Source organism: Puma concolor, chromosome C1 (genome assembly GCF_028749965.1).
Source record: "Puma concolor isolate L17-30 chromosome C1, mPumCon1.1.hap2, whole genome shotgun sequence".
Classification (NCBI taxonomy): domain Eukaryota; kingdom Metazoa; phylum Chordata; class Mammalia; order Carnivora; family Felidae; genus Puma; species Puma concolor.
This window is the reverse complement of record NC_141674.1, coordinates 201,129,514-201,151,495: the sequence shown is the minus strand read 5'-3', so window position 1 is coordinate 201,151,495 and position 21,982 is coordinate 201,129,514. Positions and strand designations below refer to the sequence as shown.

At 36.2% G+C, this 21,982-nt stretch overlaps 1 protein-coding gene across 1 annotated transcript in view; it reads left to right on the top strand.

The window, feature by feature from the left end:
• The window catches only part of ABCA12 (ATP binding cassette subfamily A member 12), a 188,754-nt gene that overhangs the window by 87,626 nt on the left and 79,146 nt on the right, over nt 1–21,982 (top strand). Inside the window, exons 8-15 of the mRNA XM_086719559.1 lie at nt 1,691–1,803; nt 6,463–6,538; nt 10,366–10,484; nt 11,584–11,690; nt 17,975–18,231; nt 18,334–18,446; nt 19,666–19,790; nt 21,643–21,816. Coding sequence (XP_086575685.1) covers nt 1,691–1,803; nt 6,463–6,538; nt 10,366–10,484; nt 11,584–11,690; nt 17,975–18,231; nt 18,334–18,446; nt 19,666–19,790; nt 21,643–21,816 — 1,084 coding nt within the window. The remainder of the gene's footprint in view (nt 1–1,690; nt 1,804–6,462; nt 6,539–10,365; nt 10,485–11,583; nt 11,691–17,974; nt 18,232–18,333; nt 18,447–19,665; nt 19,791–21,642; nt 21,817–21,982) is intronic.

The following is a 21,982-nucleotide window of genomic DNA, read 5'->3' as shown; positions in this document are numbered from 1 at the left end:
ATCCATTGCTATGTGTATAGAGCAGAGATGAAAAAAACACAGCCATGCCTCTATGGCCAGACACAATAACAGGTTAATAATGCTGTGGGCTCTGTGCAGAAATGTCCTGCCCTTCTCTTCAGCCATGTTGGGGCACATTTCTATGCCGGAGACAAGATGAAGAATAGAAAGAACATAAACTTTGAAATTAGACAAAATCAGCTGTACTTATGAATAACTGGATATTATGTAACTGTTAAAGTTTAGTTTTCCCATTGTAAAACAAGGCAAATAAAATGGACTTTATGGAATTATTAGAGGACTAAATAAAATTACATATATGCTTATATGCACATATACACATATCTATCTGTATACCTCATACTATGCTAGAAACTAGAAGACACTCAATTTACTTTTCTAAATACAGCTTTTATTCATAGCTAGGGAGCTGAAATTAAAATGATCTTAATCTATTAAAAATTTCAAAACTTGTAGAAAACCATGAAAGTGTATGCACATACTATATCTGTTGCTGGAGTGAGCCTTTAGTTCACTAGGATACATAGGGAAAAACTATTAGTTCCATGTGTACATTTAACTTCACAATGGCAGATTGTTAATGAAGCCTATTGTTCTAGTTACTACTCATGTAAGTTAAAACATTGCCCTTGATTATTGATATAAATCACAGTATTTGGAAAATTCAGATGTACAATGACAGCTTTTTTTTAAATGTACTAATGACAATAAAGGGATAAAAAAGACATTTCTTAAGAAACAAATTGCTTTTTGAAAATGTAGAATGAACTCAAGCATCAGTGAATTTGCTGATTGGCCATCCCCAGTGCAGACCACCCATCTTATTTGTAACATAAAAACTCTAGGAAAATAGTGCCAGTTAGTCTGGATATTAATTTTGAGCCACTCCTGGAGTAGTACCTATGGGACACTTAGAGAATAGAATGCAGTCTTTAATTAGGGCAAGCTCCGTTTCTTTTTCAAAAACATTACCATTTGTCCAGCAACAGATAAATATTTATCAAATGCTTAAATAATTATTATTCCTGAAATGGGGTCCTTTCTCTGGGCTTGATTTTTTTATTTTATTTTCTTTAGAGAGAGAGGGAGAGAGAGAGAGAGAGAGCACAAGGGAAAGGGGCAGAGGGGCAGAAGGAGAGAAAGAGAGAATCCTAAGCAGGCTCCTTGCTCAGTATGGAGCCCAATGTGGGGCTCAGTCACACAACTGGCACCATGGGCTGGGACCATGACCCGAGCCCAAATCAAGAATTGGACACTCAACCAATTGAGCCACCCAGGTGCCCCTAGGCTTGATTTTTAATAAAAATAATTTCCAGTATTTAAATTTTCCCTTAAATAGAAACAATGCCATCATTTCATTGGACATAGCTATTCCTAACCACTTATTTTTAAGTCTTAACAGAAACAATTAATGTGAACTTCACTCCCTTTTAGGCCTTTGAGTCCTGAGTCTTTAGAATCGGGGAAATGTAAAATGCTCTGTCTGGTTCAAGAACATTTTGGGGGTGTTTTCTGCATTAATAAACAAGTAATTAAACAACAAAAGCAGTATCTTGTCTTCTACGTTATAAGAATAATTTACTATAGCCATTTTCTCCTTGAATAACCTTTGGTTTCTGTCTGCAAACCCTGACATGCAATCTGGTTTAATTGTTTTTTGACTTTTTAGCGCACTGCTGGTCGTGCAGAAGGTTTATCCACGTGTCACAACTAACGAAGGTTTCAAAACTCTCCATAAATCTGTTAAACATCTGTTGTACACTTTGGACTCCCCAGCTCAAGGTACTGTATTTCCATCTAACTATATCCAATTATGTGTCACAAAGCCTGTTATAAATATTAAAAAAAAAAAAAAAACAGAATGCAACCAAAATAATCATTTATAGATAATATTATTCTTAAGTGGGCAAATTTGCCTCACCTAAATTTGGATCTCTTGCTAATCAAAGAAAATGAGAAATGGCTAGAAAAAAAGGGTGTGACTTTTTAGGATTTTTATTTAGGTGAAAATTATCTCTCTTAGCTTATAAAACTGTGTTTATGCTTTGTATGGAAAGTAAATATTAGGACCAAGCCTCAACAAAAAGATTTCTACTACTTTTTGGAGCAAAAGCCTACATTGAATTGCACTATTTTTACCCTCATTTCCAAATATTGGCTTTCTAATCAGGATGAATCTTTCCTTGGTAAAAATATACCCTCAACCAGCCATCTTGAAAATACTTGATGGACATCAGAGTGTGAATATTGATATAAATCTCCTGTCATTCCCAGCAAGACAAGCTATAGCATGTTACTAGTGAGTCAGAAAATATCACCTTTGCATATACACAATAGCATTATATACCACACACATGGAAATACACAGATATATATACACACGGACACATATAGGCAAAGATTTAGGGCCATAAGGAATAAATACCTACTTTGAAGTACCAAGTACAATGTTTGGTTAGCATTTACCTCTTCTGAATGAGTTTAGAATTCTGTTTTCTCAGCTGAGTTTGTTAGCTTTCAAATATGTAGACTTTACCTTTGGATTACAAGTTAAGTATCCTGAGAGCATCAGGTCACAAGCTGATTGTTCATTATACTATTCCTCATTAAACTACTAGTTTTCATATGAATAGCAGGTTTTGATATTCTTCGAAGACTTCTCACTGGACAGTCTGACGTACTTTGGAAACCAATTTCTGTTAGGCTAGAGCATTTTTTTATATCTACAATTACAGAATTAATGACTAGTTTGCAAGCTTGATTGTGGTAACATTTAATGGTCTTGACAAACATTGGAAAAAATGCTTGCTCTTTAAATAAAAAGTCCAGGCCAGAAAACCAGACAGTACACCAATGAACACTAATTATTTCCTCTGTATTTTTTTATTTGCATTTTGAAGACTTGAGAATTTCAAGTTTCTTCGTACCACTCTTTCTTTTCATCTTCAGATTCATACCTTGTAATTATATAAAGTAAAGGGATAGGGGCGCCTGGGTGGCGCAGTCGGTTAAGCGTCCGACTTCAGCCAGGTCACGATCTCGCGGTCCGTGAGTTCGAGCCCCGCATCAGGCTCTGGGCTGATGGCTCAGAGCCTGGAGCCTGTTTCCGATTCTGTGTCTCCCTCTCTCTGCTCCTCCCCCGTTCATGCTCTGTCTCTCTCTGTCCCAAAAATAAATAAACGTTGAAAAAAAAAATTTTTTTTAAAGTAAAGGGATAAAGTTAAAAACATTTTTACAAAGGACAAAAGCTCATCAGTGCCTTGCTAGAAGTCAGAGAAGCAATGCTTCTTATTAACTGAGTTATCCAGACACTTTTCCTGGTGAACAGTACAACTCAGTTTTCAATATTCACCAGTGGCCGTGTTTCATGTCTGTGAATATGCTAATGATTTGGGCATGTATTAAAACATGTCATTGGGCAGTCAAGTTGACAAGGAAATACATCAGAGAAATGTGTTGTTACTTATAAAATTTGAGGTGCTTACATGTGTTTGTTTTTTAATTTCCTGTACTTGTGACTTCACCAGTCTGAGGATTAATGCAGTAGCATTAATATCAATTCCTGAAAGTCCTTAACCCCAAATCCCTACCTGCTTGAGCAGAAATTTTGTGGCCTTTGAAAAATTCTTCTAGGTATTTCTGGGAATCCTTCAGGGAACTCAAATTTGTCCTTGAAAGCTGAACCAGTGATCCTGGTTCAACAGTGCAGGGGTCTCTAGCCCCAAGTACAAATGCCTGCCTTGATGCCCAGACCACCTTGTGCTTGGTCTTCATGACTTTTGGCAATATCCGTGAAACGAACACACTTCTCCTTTGGCTTTATATTCAGTTAAGCTGGAGTGTGGTGATGTTTCATAGCATAGTTGCTTGGGTTCTCATGTATGACAGGGTCCAGATAGCTTTGAAAATCTCATGCCACTCTTTTGAAGAAGGAAAATAAGAGATAGTACCTTTTGTGTCAATGCTAAGTGCTTTACTACCTTAAATCACTGTTCTCATGAAAATAAGTCCATGAGATAGAATTATCATTCTATTTTACAGACAAGGAAACTGAGGCAAAGGGAGGCTGGGCACTTTGCCTATGCTGTCCACCCAGCAAGTGGCTGAACTGAGATTAGATCTCTCTGTCCCCAAAGCCAGTTGCCTTGAGTTCTTTGCCAGACGGCCTTACTCACATTTACTTTCTGGGACATACACACTTGATTCCAGGCTATTTCTTGGGGTCATGCAAGTACCTGCTACCATCAGACCTCAGAACAGCTTCCATTTTCAGCCACTGTGGAGTTTGATTCACCAGGTCAATTCCTTTCCACATAAGTTTTTCAACAGGCATGTCCCCATTCCTCTCTCCACTCTGCTTTTTACAGACCTTTCTGTCTGTCTGTGATCCAACACACTTCAAGTTTTCTTTAGGAGACTTCTCAGCAGCCATGAAAATATGAAGATTCTAATAAACAGAAAGATTGTCCCCTAACTTCCTGTCTTAATTCTCAGCTCTGCCCCAGTGAAGATCCCTGCCTCACAGCTAATATGCTTTAGTATTTCCATTTATAAACACCGAGTTTTGAGAGCAGGGATTATCTTTGTGACTCATTGAAGTTTGCTCTTTGACAAAGTAGTAAATTATATGAAATTACTTATTGAAGTAGAAACACATCTTTACTAATGAAAAGAGGTTACCTGTGCACTAGATTTCTTTCTATGTCTGTGGGTACCATTTTCAACTATATCTAATCCTACAAATAAAAACAGAAGTGAAGTAAAATATCACTTTTTAAAGATCTGTAAAGGTTTCCACTTCATTAAAGCCTATTTAGTACATTATTTCTTCTAAGATATTTTATAGTTCAGGGGAAATGTCCCTAGTCAACATCAGGGCCAAGTCTATCATTGATATGTAAAATTTCTGTTAGTTACACATTTTAACAGCTTGATGAGGAAGAGAAACTCCGTAACCACATAGTATACAAATGCCAATAAACCTGCTCAACATTACATGAGAATTCAAACTTAGCAAGATTTGATCTTGGAAAAATGGTTTATATTCTTTTACATTGCAATGTAGAAATATCAACAGAGACCTATCCTTGATTCTTCTATATATGCATGCCAAGAAATAATAGGTACTACCATTATTAATTAGGTTTATTTATTCTGGATATCTTCATTCTTGGTTCTTTAACTCACTGATATATTGCTATCGCTAGAGCAGTAATATTAGCTGCACCTTGAGTGGAGCACTGGAAAATTCTGCTCTGCTGAACAGGAAAACTGAAAAAGCTCCTGTGCTAGATACTAGGGATGGTGCAAACATTACTCATACACCACTGATACAGAGGTGGACAAGGAGGTCTTTCATTTAGTGATAGTCTTTTTCATGCCCATACTAATTTAAATCAACTCAGTGATCAGCACCAGAAAAGTATGGATGATTGCATACATTTGCAGTAGGACCTTTATAGAAGGCTTTAGGACACACTAACTAGGGACAGTGAGAGAACTATCAATGCTTACTAGTAATAAAATATCTGATTGAAAGAGATTAGATCAGTGTTAAAAAATACCAGCACTGAAATATACTGGATTATAAGGAGTAAGTAGTGTCTCCAGAGAAGATGGAAAGACTTGATACATTTTCCCTGAAGGGGCTGAATGAAAGCCTTGGATTTATGATTTTTATTTATGCAGTAGCCATTAAAAGTACTCTCATGTTCAATTTTTCATGTGAATTCTGTTGCACACTTATTCTTTTTATGATACAGTGTTATGTGGCAAGCGGAATCAGAGACCTATTTAACTTCGAGGGGCAATTCACAGTGTTGAATTAGACATTCCCATATGGTTTCCATTAGTTAGCGATTGCCTCCCACACTTTGAACCTTCATATTATTTGAGACCACTCAGAATGGTTCTGTTAATATGAGCCAATTTGCATTCACAGCTGCATTCAGTTGAAATCAGTGGCTGCTTTTTGAAAGATGGAAAATATAGATTAGTGATAGCAGATGTTTCCTAAGGCTATATTCTTGACAACTGAAAGCAAAAAAATCCAGTGACCTGTAAGACTGAAATTGGCCTCATTTGATTAACAAATCACGTGGTAGACAATGTGCATTATAGTATTCAAGAGTTATCTATGCATACAGCTTTTAGGATAAAATAATGTAATATTTTGACAAATGGAGAAAGAAGTTCTTAGAGATGCATGTGCTTGACCATTCGGATTTTCTGATTAGCAGGCATCTATTACCTATAAATATCCTGAATGTCTCCAACAAAAAGAGCATAGACATCTTTTGTAAAACTCTTTGGAGAAAAATTCTGCAGATTTTTCTGTATTTTCTTCCCATTTATTTGACCTGTGATGATGTTTTGCTAAGAAAAATACTTCCTTGAAGCAAGCATGTTAAGTGTTCACCTATATAAATGTCATTTCTTTAGGTGGCTCTGGCAACACAACACATGTGTGGAGTGAGGAAGATGGGCAGTTATTATCCCCAAGCAGCCTGGCTGCACAGTAAGTCTTTCTTTGCTGTTGGTCTGTTGGTTTGTTTCTAAGTTGGTAGGTAACTTGTCTGAATAAGCAATCAACACAAGTTATAAACATAATTCTTTTATCAATTTGTAAGACTTTGAAACAGAAAAATTCACTATTGACTGACCAAAGAAAAGGACATAGTTGGAAATATAGTAAAGTCAAGACTTATTTTCTCATATCACCCAGTGACCCTTGGTAATGCGGCATGAGCATCTCCTGTTCAGTTGTAACAGTTTGTCCTGTCTGAATTGGTTGCCTTATGTTTCTGAGGAAAATCTAGATAGAGGTCCAGTTTCCAGCTTCTTTGAGGTCTTTCATTATGGAAGACAGATAAGCATCCAATTTTTCATATCATGATGTATTCTGGTTTTGAAAAATCACAGTATTTCTCATGCCAGTCAAGGTAATACAAAATTGGTTTGCTTCCCTAGCATTCGCATAGGTAAAACTGTTTATAGATAATATAATTTTGTACTCTTATTGGGGCATGTAAATATGTTGTCTCAGAAATAGGCAGTGGAAATGACAGCAGCCTTGGCTTCTAAAGACCATTAATGTAAGCAGTGCCCTGAAATAACTGTAATAATCATGATAGAAAATGCACACGGTTGCCTGTAGAAGCTGACCGAAGTAAATTCCTATAGCTCAAGGCAAATTTAGGGATTAGATGGCCTGTTATGTAAAGGTTGTTTTGGCCTGATAAATTATACTATTGAAATTGTTTGACTTTAGTCCCAAAGGATATATTTCTGTGCTGATGGAAATTTGTACAAATAAAATCAAATAGTAGGACTTATTTTTAGCCATTTTTTTTCTAAAATAGGATCTATGCAGTTGTTTATAAACTTTCTATCATTTAATGAGAAACTGTCAACTCTGGGTAAATTCTAGGGAAATCCCTTCCATAAACAACCAACTCCTATTTCTGCTCCCACCATTCTCCTCCTCTACAGTGGCTGAACCTAGTGCTCCTTCCAGAGCAGTCAAGCAGCCTTGGGCAGTTTCCCCCTGGCTAGACCACCGTGTTCCAAATAGGCAGGTCTTTGAAACACATTCCCTATATAGCCATCAAAAATATATTTCTTAAAACCTTTGAACTGAGACAACTGGATGCTTATTGTTGAAACCAGGTACCTTTCTCAGAGCCTTGAGGCATCCATAGCATTGATGATGCTAGCACTTCAGACCACAAATTCCACAGTGTAGTTGTTGATAGCTAGCTGACAGTTTATTAGGAAGAATTCAATACTTTTATTTATTTTTTTTTCAACGTTTTTTATTTATTTTTGGGACAGAGAGAGACAGAGCACGAACGGGGGAGGGGCAGAGAGAGAGGGAGACACAGAATCAAAAACAGGCTCTAGGCTCTGAGCCATCAGCCCAGAGCCCGACGCGGGGCTCGAACCCACGGACCACGAGATCGTGACCTGGCTGAAGTCGGACGCTTAACCGACTGCGCCACCCAGGCGACCCTAGAATTCAATACTTTTAACATGACTCTTGTTGAGATTGATGAAGTTAAGGGAGTTCTTATCTTTGGACTTCCTTTCCATTCCCACTTTAAAATAATCACAGAGTGGCAATGTTTGGCATAAAAGTTGTTTTAGTCAAGAATTTTCTAAAGAAGGCTGCTTGAAATATCTCTCCCTCATAACTCTTCTCCATCTTGATTAATTTGGTCTAAGTTTATTATTTGTATTGTTCTGTGTGTGTGTGCATATATGCATGCTCATATCATGCACACACATAAACTCATCTTTTACCGCAAACATTCTTGGAAAGTAGGTAGGATTATGTACAAAAGACACATAAATTAAATGGTTTATAAGAATAATTGGATGCTTATGCTAAAGCAGTGGCACGTAGATGTGGAATCTTAATTTGGGGAGTATATTAAATCCAATTATCAAAATCTTGGAAATCAAATGTTCTTTCTGAAACTAAGAGAAATGGCTTAGATGATATTTCAAGGTCACAAGATATTTTCGTGCAACATTCTTCTACTTCTTCTATTTTAAGCTTGAAAATTCACCATGAGAATCCCTTGTGTCATTCCATCCTAGAAGGTTAAACCGATATTTTGCTATTGAGCACTGTACTAGGATGCAAATGGCTCAGTGCTGTACTAAGTACTACAGAGAAAAAGACAAACACAAAAGAAAGACAGTATTGGCAGGAGAGAGTCTGGCCAGGGAAATGCCTAAGAAAAAGCAAGAGGGCTTGGAAATGGTTACTTTTTTTTTTTTTTTTTTATGTGGAGGCTATCAGCTGTATTTAAATGGAGGTTAGCTGTCTGACCAATTAACTCTGCTCTGTCAAATTAGAGACTTTTCTTGCCATAGATTTTTTTTCTTTTTCTTTTTTAGTTGTTTTTTTTTTTTAATATTTATTTTTGAGAGAGAGAGGGAGAGAGACAGTGAGTGAGTGGGGGAGGGGCAGAGAGAGAAGGAGATGCAGAATCCAAAGAAGGCTCCAGGCTCTGAGCTGTCAGTATAGAGCCCGACACAAGGCTCAAACTCACGAACCTGAGATCATGACTTGAGCCAAAGTCAGACACTTAACTGACTGAGCCACCCAGGTGCTCTTGTTTTTTTTTTCTTTTTAAAGTTCTTCCAGGATCTGGTTGTATTAACCCACATCTAAATATCCTAAGAGTGCTTTAATGTTAATGAATACATTTTCTTATATGTTTCTAGCTACACCAGGATGTCTCTTCCATTAGTATTTGAATAAAATCTAAATTAAACATCTGACAGAACTAGTTAATTTGTGTATTGTGCAATTTGATGCAAAGCAGATGGTCCCCAAATCAGCTGTTGACATTTATTCTATCTCTCCTGTACATAAAATTCAATCGGAGACACTAAGGGAAGACGTTACAAAACAAATAGAGAGGCAGCCTAAGAGTTAAGTGGCTGGGCATATGCAACACACACATACTTACTCACGTGAACCTATGCCTCAGAAATCTTAGGCTGTCTTCTCATATGCTAGTCACGGTGAAAGAAAACCTGAAAGTGGTTAATTTGAAAACACGGAATTGGTTGTTTAAAGGAAAACAAAAGGAACTTACATTGTTGTTAGATTCCCCTATTTTTAAAATCACAATTAAATAAATTTAAATTTATTTGAAGAATGTTATAGGTGGATGGGATTAGCAGATCAATTCAGCCCTCTACCTCTCATTTGACAAGAGAAGAAACTGAGACCCAGAGGGGGGTTGGCAGACTTAAAGGTGGGGGTGAGAAAAAGGAAAAGAAAATCTACAAGACTCACTGGTTGTACTTACATTGAAAATTATTCATTGTTAATAAAAAAGGAAGAAAAGAAAAGAAAAATTATTCATTGTTTATCTGAAATTCAGGTTTAAGTAGGAGTCCTATACTTCATCTGACAACTCTAGCCCAGTAATTTTTTTCTTTCATATGAATGTGCCTAGAAATAATCTTAAGATCACTAATCATTGGATATTAAAATAATTAAATATAATGGTAATGCCCATGGAGAGGTAAATGCTCAGAGGATGAAGAACCAGTGTGTACTTAGGTTGTATGAAGGAAGGTATTCTACTTCATAGTGTTTTAATGCCCAAGTCAACCAATGCCCAAGTCAGCCACTGAGCAAGTCAACCACTGCCCAAGTCAGCCACTGCCCAAATCAACCACTGCCCAAGTTAGCCACTGCCCAAGTCAACCACTGCCCAAGTCATCCATTGCCAAATAACCAACAACTTAAATGACCTCAACAAAATAGCTTTGTTCTATTTTTATGTGACTTAATTTATATATTCTTTTCTAATTCTATAGGCTTCTAATACTGGAAAATTTTGAAGATGCTCTCTTAAATATATCAGCAGATAGTCCTTATATTCCTTACTTGGCATGTGTGAGAAATGTCACTGACAATTTGGCCAGGGGATCACAAGGTAATACTCTTCTTAGTAGTCAAAATGCTGCTTATGGTTCTAATTCTATTATAAAGTAGTATTTTAAGACATTTGCTTAAAAAATAGAGAAAAAAGCTTTTAAAAGATCTTAGTTTCCATATGAATGAGTTTCAGTTTGGTAGTGTGATATATAAAGGGAATATCTAATTGTATTATTAATACAATATCTAATTATATTATTAATACGTATTATTAATACGTTATTACTTTTGTTCCTGCTGCTAGTACCACCTGGCTTCCTGGACAGACTTTAATGTATGATGGCCATGTAACAGAGAGTATGACAATGGCCACCCAGACATACTTGCCAAGTTTCTAGAATTATTAGTAGTTCACCTAACCCTTCATGGCATTTTCTGTGCCCTTAGTAGTCTTAGTTATCAAAAAATAATGAGAAATGATAATATTGACTTCTAAAAGTAGGTGTAAATTACATAAACAAAGGATTTTTTTGTGGCAGATTGGTTTTACTTCCCACCCTTACACACTGTATTTTCAATTTTCTGCCTACATAGACAACGATGAAGATGACATTTAATCAAATATTTCTTTTCCTTTTTAAAGAAAAATATCAATTTTCTCACATTTTTCTAGAGATATGCATTCACTTTCCCCACACCAAAATAGTTTTTTGAGACCTAATGGTAGGCAAATAGCGTAACAAGTATTTAAGTGTGGTCTTTGTTTACTAGCCATGAGTTAATCAAGGTGGGAAGGGCATGTCTGTGTCACAGTGATTATACAATCTATTCTCCCCCAAACACTTCAACTTAACAATATATCCAAAAGTCAGAAATAAAAGCATACTCAGTTCACAAGAGCCAAAAGTGCGTAGCACCTTTGCTAGAAATATTTTTGTCTCTAAGCAGAGTATCTATGAATATTTTAAAAATAATGAACTCTGTAGTCTGCATGGTTCAAGGAAAGGTTAAATTTTCACTTGTCTTATATTTAGATTGAATGAGGCCATTATCTTAGAAAAAACTTGGCAATAAATTAGGATAAAGGTGTTTTTCAAATGGGTTTCCTAAATGACCTTGCAGTTCACATAAGGTAACTCTTCTCTCTTCCTTTACAGAAAATTTAAGACTCCTGCAGTCCATAATTTCATTTAAAAAATCTTTTCTTCAAAATGGTTTTTATGAGGATTACTTGTCTTCAGTTCCTGAAGTCGTGAAATCAAAAGTAAGCCATGAAAGAAAAAATAAATAAATAAACCTCTACATTTCCTGTAATACTCTGGCAAGATGTATTTTCAGTTTAAAGTTTTTTTTTTTTTTAAGTTTATTTATTCATTTTGAAAGAAAGAGATCGTGAGCAGGGGAGAGGCGGAGAGAGAGAGGGAGAGAGAAAATCCCAAGCAGGCTCCCTGCTGTCAGTATAGAGCCCAATGACACGGGGCTCAAACTCATGAACCTTGAGATCATGATGTGAGCTGAAATCAAAAGTCGGAAACTTAACCGACTAAGCCACCTACGTGCCCCAAGATGTATTTTCAGTTAAAATTTTAAATCTGTATGTTCATAAATATTGGTCCTATTTTGACTAGATTAATTCTAGAATAGGGGCACAAAAGTGTTTTTGTGCTATAAAATGGCATTTTGTTTTTAATTAACAGATATCTCTGAGTGAAATGACCCATAAGAGCCTAATTACAGTATTCACATACATAAAGGAATGACTAATAATATAGCTATCTCATTAAGCTTCATAATTTCAAAATATTCAAAATATAATTTCTAACTTGAGATGTCCTCAGTTTTTAAAACTATGAAAGTTGATTTTAAAAGCTGATGTTTAGACTTAGCAGTGTGCAGAAATCTCAGAAGTAGACTAACCTTATTTTTATTGTCATCAAAAGCAGAAACCAATAAATCACATTAAGATGTATGATATTTAGGGCTCCTGAGTGGCTCAGTCAGTTAAGCGCCTGACTCTTGATTTTGGTTCAGGTCATGATCTCACAGTTAATGAGTTGAAGCCCCACCTCAGGCCCCCCGCTGACAGTGCAGAGTCTGTTTGGGATTCTCTCTCTCCCTTTCTCTCTGTCCCTCCCCTGCCCTCTCTCTCTCTCAAAAATAAATAAACTTAAAAAAAGATGTATGATATTAAACAAAGGGGGAAGGCAACAGAAAAAAAAATTGTAATCTCTGAAGTTTCAGTTGGTTCATGTTTATCTATCATTCTTTGCCTAGCTCATGCATATACTATATAAGTTATCATGATATTCACTTCATTTCTTAAATAACCCTATTAAAATTTGAAAACAGTTTTCCTAGTAAGAACAGCAGTTTAATTGAATTTATGTAGGCAGGGATAAAGCAAAATTAGAACTCGTTTATTCAGGGCAAGCAAGATGACTTTCTGTATAGTCAACATGGTCTAATTAAGCAAGCATCCAAAACATATGTCCATGTGTATTACAAGTAAGTATGCTAGTTAGATTACATACATTTTTTCCTAGTCTTCTACACAAATCAAAATTTCTAATGTACTTAATTTAGCACTATCTTAATTTGTTTGTGCAAATGAGAAGGAAGTTATGCATTCATCTGGAAAATTCCTACTCATCCTTCAAGGACAAGTTTAAATGTCACTTCTACAATATTAGAGTATTGCCTTTCTCCCTGTTGCCCAACCAAGATAATGGCTTTGTGTGCACATAATATTTATCCATTCATTCATTCTATTCATCATCTGTGGTCCCATAACACTAATCTGTTTATTTAAAAGACATAATCTCTAACCCCAAAGTCCTTATAGCAATCCAGGGTAGCAGATGGAAAAGCAGACCAATAATTATAACACAGTGAGATAAGTGTTGTGGTATGTGGATGGACAGGAGTCTGTCTAGGGAGGTGGGATATTTAACTCTGATTATAGGGGATGGAGGTGAGGAGAAGACATTTCATAGAGGAGATAATGCTTACTCTTGCAGGCTGTGTAGGACTAGGTTACAGTCCTACATTCCAGACATAGAGCCCTGCATTTGTTAAGACAGAGGTATGATCCTGAAGACAGATACAGGTTATCTGTAGTCATGTGTCCAGCTGGAGCAGAAGGAAAGGCGGCTCCAGAGAGACTGGGCCCAGATCCCAAAGGCCTCTTTTGACTTAGTCAAGGAGTTTGAATCTGATCTGGAAAGTTGTGCATTTGAAGATGAAATTTGCATTTTAGAAAGAGATCTATCTAGGAAAATTATGGAAGTCAGGTTGGAGGAAAGCCAAGTAGGTGATTTTTGCAGTAACCTAAGCAGAAAGTGAGGCCCTGCACTATGTCAGTGGCAGAGAATAAAAGGAAGAGACAGTTTCAAGAGTGTTATGGGAAGTTAGGTGACACAACATGGCAGCCAGTGAGGTGTGAGGCATAAGAAAGAGGAGTCTGATAACAGATTTCTGGTTATTGGAACTTATTACTTCACATTATAGTTTGTTGTATAAATAAGGTTCATTTCCATCGCTTTAGAGTGTGAACTCTGATAAAATTATCGTTCTACATCTCTAAAGCCCCACATCAAGCACATAGTAGATGCTTAAGACAACTCATGGATGTATGAACAAATGAGGGTGCTAAAGTAGAGCCCTGGTGATGTAAAGAGTTCTGGTGATGTAACTGTGTTACCAGGACAGTTATTCATTGTAGTTATCAACTTGTGAAGTAACCGGTCAGCACAAAATATACAGCAGGGAAATTGAAACAATACATTCTCAATCATTTACACTAATGGAATGGGAAATAGATATAAGAATATTTAAAACAGCATCCACATTTTGGATATACTGCTCCTCTTGAGGGTTACATTATAAAAAAATGTTCTAGAAGCCACAGATGTGGAAATAAACTGCAATCCTGTCCCTTGGGTAGAAAATCCATTGTCATTTACAGCAAGCATGGCTGTTATCTGCAATTGACAGAATCCATACATTCCAAGACTACAAGCTCTGTCAGGAACATTGCTAACATCCCTTCCTATGGTATTCTCAGCACCTGGCATATAGTCTGACATGGGGAAAATATTCAGTACATATAACTGAAAGAATGAGGACAAATTCCTAGAGATGATTTAAATTCCCTGCTTTGCCTTCTCTGGTAATTAGTATCTTAATTGTGACAGTCAAGGCCTACCCATTCCAAAACTTTATTCACGGTACTTCTAAGAAGGTTTAGACCCTCCAAAATGTCAAATGCCTGCCATTCAAAGGTGACTTTTTCTTCTGTTCCTACCCCTCTTTTCTAGCCCTAACATTGCACTCTTCTTGAGCTTTTGTGTTTTCTACTCCCTTCATTGGGGGGAGGTTAACTTCCTGGTCGGGGAACTATACGTAAAGTGGATATTCTGCCCATGTTGGGCAGAAATGTGGGCAACACAATATTTTTATTGTAACATCTTTAAATTTTTAAATAGGTTCCTTTTCCCCTGCATTTACTTGCCAAGGGCCCAGGAGCATTGCTGTTTTATCCTTTTTATGCCTATGATATTTTGAAGTCTTATTTAAATGTAGCTTACATTTCTGACTCAGATGCATTTGGGGACCATGGCCCTGGGGAATTCAGTCACAGCTGGACCTGGAGTTAGTTATGGCTCATTGTTAAAGTTTAGATCTGAGCACTTACTCACTTTGTGGACCAGGGTCATGACAAAGGAGAGAAGGACTGTATATGAGGCACTGACAAACCTACATTCTAGATTTGACACATACTTTTGAAGAGAGGATTTTAATTCTCTGAATTTATGATTGATTATTAATGATCCATGAAGCTTCTAAATGTTTAATGCATGTATTGCTTTTAGAAGAAAGTAGTAAATAATGACAAATACTAAATGACCGTTGGGTTATTCTTTGATAGATGTGCCCCACAATGCATTCCACATCATTGACCCTGAATTAAATTCTTATTTCAGAGAACCAATTTTATTTCAGTAGCATGGTTAGATTTCCGATTTCTCCTTCATTAACTTATATCTTATCAAACCAAGATTACACTGTATAGACTTTTACAGGTTTCTCATACATGTATGTTAAACTTGCAACTAAAAAATATATTTGGTCTCTACTAAGTAAAAATCATTCACATTTACTATGCCCTCAAAGCTCGATTGAAACAAATATATTGGGCTACCGGTATTTATCCTTTTTTTAAGAAATCATTAAAACTCAGAGTAACTGGGTGGTTAGTTGGTTAAACATCCGACTGTTGATTTTGGCTCAGGTCATGATCTCATGGTTCATGAGTTTGAACCCCATGTCAGACTCTGAGCTGACAGTGTGGAGCCTGCTTGGGATTCTAAATCTCTCTCTCTCTCTCTCTCTCTCTCTCTCTCTCTCTCTTTCGCTCCCCACCCCTTCACACTCTCTGTCTGTCTCAAAATAAATAAATTATCTTTATTTTTAAAAAATCACTAAAAGCCACTGGAGTACATGACAGGGAGGCTTGGTTTTATTTATTAAAAGGTTAATCATGTCTAGTATTTGGAAAGAAAGGAATAGAGTGGCAAACATGTAGTTACAGCTGGTAAAACAATTGGGCCTGTAATGGAAATTTTCTCATAGCAATAAGACAAGTGAGTAGAAGTTTAATATGCATGAGGCCATTTTAGACAGTTCTAAGCCAGGAGTCAATTAGAATATTAAATACAGTAAAAAATAGACCAATGATATTTACTATCTAGGATGATCAGTGTTTAATTACTACTGCCTACATGCAGTTACTATAAATCTTTCATCTAAGACATCATTGTATCTTTCCCATTTGATATATGGAAAGAAACATCCCTAAACATTTGCCTGTATCATAAAATATTTCATTTCTATCAAAATGCAACTTCTAATTGAAAATTGAGTTGCAATGAATGGCACATATATTTGCTTCTTGAGATGTTGCTCCAAATTATTCAGCCTCTTAAAAGGAATAGCTCCAGGGTAGCTTCCAAGCACGACAGAACTTTCCAGCACTTTCACAGAACAAAGGCATCCAGTTTCCCTCAGTAGGTAAGAGGGCAGACGATAATGTCCAAAACAGTGCAGACACTTCTGAAAAACCAAGTGTATTCCCATCCATATTTTAAATGCAGTCTTATTGAAATGCATGTGATTCACATGCTATAGTTTGTAAAAGGCTGTTTTCTTGTCAATTAATTTTTTTTTAATTGTGGTAAAACACACGTAAAATAAACTTTACTACCGTAACCATTTTCAACTGTACAGCTCGTTCTTCTTAAATACATCCATGTTATCTGCAACCAATCTCTAGAACTCTTTCAATCTTGTAATACTGAAACCTTATGCCATTACAATAACTCCTGTGCCTCTCTCCCCCCCCCCATTCTACTTTCTGCCACTATAAATGTGATTACTCTATATACCTCATTTAAGTGACCTCATCCAGTATTTGTCTTTTCGTGACTGGCTTCTTTCACACAGCACAATTTCCTCAAAAGCCATCCATGTTGTCGCATATGTCAGAATTTCTTTCCTTTTGAAGGCTGAATAATAATATCCCATAGTATGTATGTACTACCATGTGTTTATCCATTCATCTGTCAGAGGATACTTGGGTTGTTTCCATCTCTTGGTTTTTGTGAATAATGACATGGGCGTGTAAGTATTTGTTTGAAACCTAGCTTTCAATACTTTTGTGTATATACACAGAAGTGGGATTGCTGGATCGTATGGTAATTCTATTTTCATTTTTGAGGAAACTCCATTCTGTGGCTGCATCATTTTATATTCCCACCAACAGTGCACGAGGGGTCTAATTTCTCCATATCCTTCCCGGCACTTATAATTTTCTTTCTTTCCTTTTTACTTATAGTAGTTATCCTAATGCGTATGAGGAAAAGACCCTTTTTGAAGTTCCAAGCCAAACCTGCTTTGCTCTCTGCTTTTCCACATGACTTAAAATACAAAGTAAAATATAAATTCGTTTAAGTATTTGTGATTTCAGTGAGATAAAACTGAACTACATCTTTTTAACCTTTGAATCTACAAGGTATGAGTACAGTTGGGAAATACAGGCCTATCAGGTCCAAAAGTTTTATAAAATTCTTAAGAAAATAATAAATCTAGGGGCACCTGGGCTACTCATTCGGTTGAGTGTCTGACTTCAGCTCAGGCCATGATCTCGCAGTTTGTGAGTTCAAGCCCCGAGTTGGGCTCTGTGCTGACAGCTCGGAGCCTGGAGCCTGCTTCAAATTCTGTTTCCCTCTCTCTGTCTCTCCCCCGCTGGTGCTCTGTCTCCGTCTCTCTCTCAAAAATAAACAAACATTAAAAAAAAAAAAAGAAAATAATAAACCTCAAATGACAGGAAATAATACTCTGTGGTAAAACTTGCCAAATGCTAACTAAATAAACACATATGCACAGTGTTGTTTTTTTGAAGTAAATCAATGTTGGTTGGCTATTTTCAACTACCAAATATTTATAATAATGTAACCAATCTACCTCTCACTTCTTTTCTCTTCTGGAAAGCTGTCTCAACTTCGAAACTTGACCGAACTTCTTTGTGAATCTGAAACCTTCAGTTCAATAGAGAGAATGTGCCAGCTCTCCGATATGAACTTTGGGAACCTATGTGAAGAAAGTGCGTTTCATGTGCAGCTCCTTGAAGCAGCAGAGATTGGCACCGAAATAGCAACCAACTTACTGTACCGTGACAATATTCTATCTAAGAAACTGAGGGATTTGCTTACCGGGGATCCAAGCAAAATTAATTTAAATATGGATTGGTAAGTATCTGCACTGCCTTTTTCTTTGGTGAAAGAAATCCCTTCTCAAATAATTATGGATATGCTTAGATCGATTTTATCTTCTCTTCTGCTTTGTTTCAGGTTTCTAGAACAGGCATTGCAAATGAATTACTTGGAAAATATCACACGGTTAATGCCGACCATAGAAGCCATGATGCATGTCAATAACAGTGCAGACGCTTCTGAAAAACGAGGTGTTTCCCCATCCGTATTTTAAGTGCTGTCTTATAAGAATGCATGTGATTCTCATGCTGCAGTTTAAGAAAGGCTTTTTTGAAGTTCCCAACCAAACATACTTTGTATCTGCCCTCACACATGAGAAATATGAAGCTTTCAAATATGGTTACTTGTCTAAAATAAACACACAGAAAGCCAGCAGAGGATGAAATAGGGAAATTTGGTTTCACAGCAAAAAGATCTTCAAAATTTTAACTAGTTAAACCATTCACCTTTTATTTCTCTGATATATTAAAGTGCATTAGCTAGGATGGAATTTATTTACTTCTGGGAAAATAATCTGATTTAAAAAATAAAAAAGAGGCGCTGCTGTCTATAGAAATCTCAATTCAGAACCTTCTATTAGTATTCTGAGCATGATGCATCATGCAATACGTTTCTTCTTTGCATAATACCTCAATACTGAAAAGAAAGGCATTCAGAGTTTTGGACAACAGGCAGCCACAAAATTGGAAGGGCACTAAGTCCAAAAATAAAGAGGGTATATTTGCATAAGGGAAACTTCATAAAGAAATCAAAGGATATTTGCAGAATGGAGATTATAATCTAACATAAAGCCAAAATATTATTTGTTATGCATTAAATGACCCAGATATGAAATAATTATAATCACTGTCCTAAAAAAGTTTGAAGTTAAAAACATTCTATTTAAAAGTGAGGTAATGATTATTAAATCTCCTTTATAAACTCTAGTGTGCTGGGCAAAGTTAAGGAAAAATGCCCTGCAGTGTTATGTTATAGATTTAGCAGACCTGTCCTAAGTTGACAGTATTATATGATCTGAGGTTAAAAAGCATTTTGAATTTGTGTGATGTTTTAAATCAAATGGAGGGATGTATATTTAGTGCATTATGTGATCAAAGTCTGTGAGGAAATCATTTTTTTTTTTTTTTTGAATCAACCTTGTGTTGTAGACACCTAAGGAAAATTTATAACCCAGAGCAATCTGTTACCTTGGGTCAATGATTTCATAATAGGAACAAGTCTAAATCAGATAGAAATAGATCCTAAAGATGCAGAGTTTGCCAAGACTGGGAGACATCTGTTCCTGACACAAGGCATATACGTTGAATGTATGTTTTAGTCTAGAAGGTTTCTTTAACATTAGTATAATGACTTAAAAAGAATTACATTGCAACCAACATATGAGGTTGTTTTGTTGTTGTTTCCTTGTAGGTCAGTTAATAGAAATGTTTAAAAATGTTGAGTTGCTGAAAGAAGAACTGAGGAGAACAACAGGAATGTCCAGTAGGAGTGTTGACAGCCTGCTGGCCATTCCTATCCCTGATAGCAGAGCTGAGGTAAGGTGCAATAGATCTGTGCTTCCAGCCAGATTTTACAAGTTTAAATGATGTTTAGTATCTGTAAGCACTTCTCAGTAAAACATGGAGAAGTTGCATGCATATCTGGTGATTTTTCCATGCGAATGATAAAATTGGGGTCCAAATTCCTAAGTGGAGTTAGAAGAAAAATCCTGAAGCAAGACGATTATCACTGTCTTGTCTTTTCTGTCTAGTCTTCCTTTTCCTTCCTCTTCCTGTCTTTGTCTTCTCCCCTTCCTTGCACCTAGATGGTCTTCTTAAATAAGTGGTGCCGTCAATAATTCTTCATATTTCCTATCACAATCATGTTTTCTGAGATAAATTTGCACAGTCTATTATGAGGACATCAAAGTCAGATTTCAGTAATCTAATTGGGAGAAAAAACCACCAGACCATTTACAGTTTGTTGAAACGAATACTCATCTTTGGTTTTTAAGAGTCGCAAGCAAGACAAAGCATAGTATGTAAAACAGATAGAATCCGGAGAACTCTGGGCAAGTTTGTAGGTATAGGAAAGATGTTTTGGTGTGAAAATGAATAATGTCATTTCCTCATAGGCTGATAATAGGGTTTTCCACTTGAACTGTCTTTTCTTTTATCCCTTTTCCAAGTCCATTGTCTGAAAATGTCATAGAAATTTTCCGAAAGAACTGCAGAGCTTAAGGCCACATCCATTCAGAACTTACGTGTGACAGAGTGTGTCATTCTAAGCACAGTGCAGCTATTCTCCCATATTGGATAAAGTTTGTGGAAAGCCTTTAAGACTGCTTTTGGGAAATATGTAGGTTTGCTTGTGTCCTGTTCATTGGTTCCCTCATACAAAAATTAAAACCTTTTTTTGCCTTCCCTTTTTTTCTCTTGTTCTATCAAATAGTAGTTCATTGACCTTTTCTCTTTGATCTCACCTTTTGCTCATTTTATCCTAAGATCTAATTTCAGCAATCAATGTGTTTGGCTTCTGAAGAGCAGGTTCATTTTAGTAAACAAAAATATGTAAAGGGGGAGTATACATTCTTATTACTTTCAATAGGAAAGAGATAAAAGTTCCAACAATTTTTTTTTAATGTTTATTTTGAGAGGGGGAAGAGGGACAGAAAGAGAGGGAGCAAGAATCCCAAGCAGAGTCCAATGCAGGATACGAACTCACAAACCGAGAAATCATGACCTGAGCTGAAATCAAGAGTTGGATGCTTAACTAACTGACCTACCCAGGTGCCCCTCAACAATCTTAAATTTTGTAAACTTTTCTCTTGATTTCAACTCAATGGCAATAGAGATGACTTCTGTCTTCTCATATTCATGCCTCACTTTTCACACACCATTACTGTCCAGGACAGTTGATTCATATTATTATCCAATTCTAGGTGTTTTTTTTCTTTGCCCTTTATCTCTTGATGGAGATACCTTGAGATTATTATATAAGATTATAACTTCAAATAATTTTAAAAATGAAATGCAATTTGAATAAACTAAGTAAATTTTATAGGGAAAATGAGTCTTAAGCTAGTATTTTTCCCAAACTTAACTCCAGATCAATTCTTGGTACCATCGTTCAGCCAGTTGTTCAAATGAGAAATCTCAGAATCATCACAGACACTTCTTTGACTCTTTTTCTCAATCTTGTTTCTTAAGCTTTCCACTGGACAATGAGCTGTCTATAGTTTTATTGGTGGTGATTAGTGGTTGAAATGGAAAAAAAAATTTTTTTTTTATTTGGAGGACAATTTATCATATTTTTAAGTGAAGTCTAAGAGTAAAGAAAAACCTTTATGTTAAGAGCTAGCTCTCAAAGGATTCACAGCTAAAATATTTTTCTTCCTCCAACTTGCAGATTATTTCTCGTGTGTTCTGGTTGCATTCTTGTGATGCTAATATGACCTATTCCAAAATGGAGGATGTGATGAAGGAGTTCTGCAACCTGTCTGTTCCAGAAAGATCCCGTCAGTCTTACCTCATTGGACTCACCCTTCTGCACTACTTGGACATTTATAACTTCACATACAAGGCAAGTTTCTGTTGATGAAATATTTTATATTCACAGTTTAGAATAAAAATATTTGATTATATGAGTATGCTCTCTGATACTCTAATGAATAAGATCCATTTATATAGCTTTTGGAATTATAGCTTTATTTTAGAGCTAAATAGAACCTTAGAGATCATATACTGCA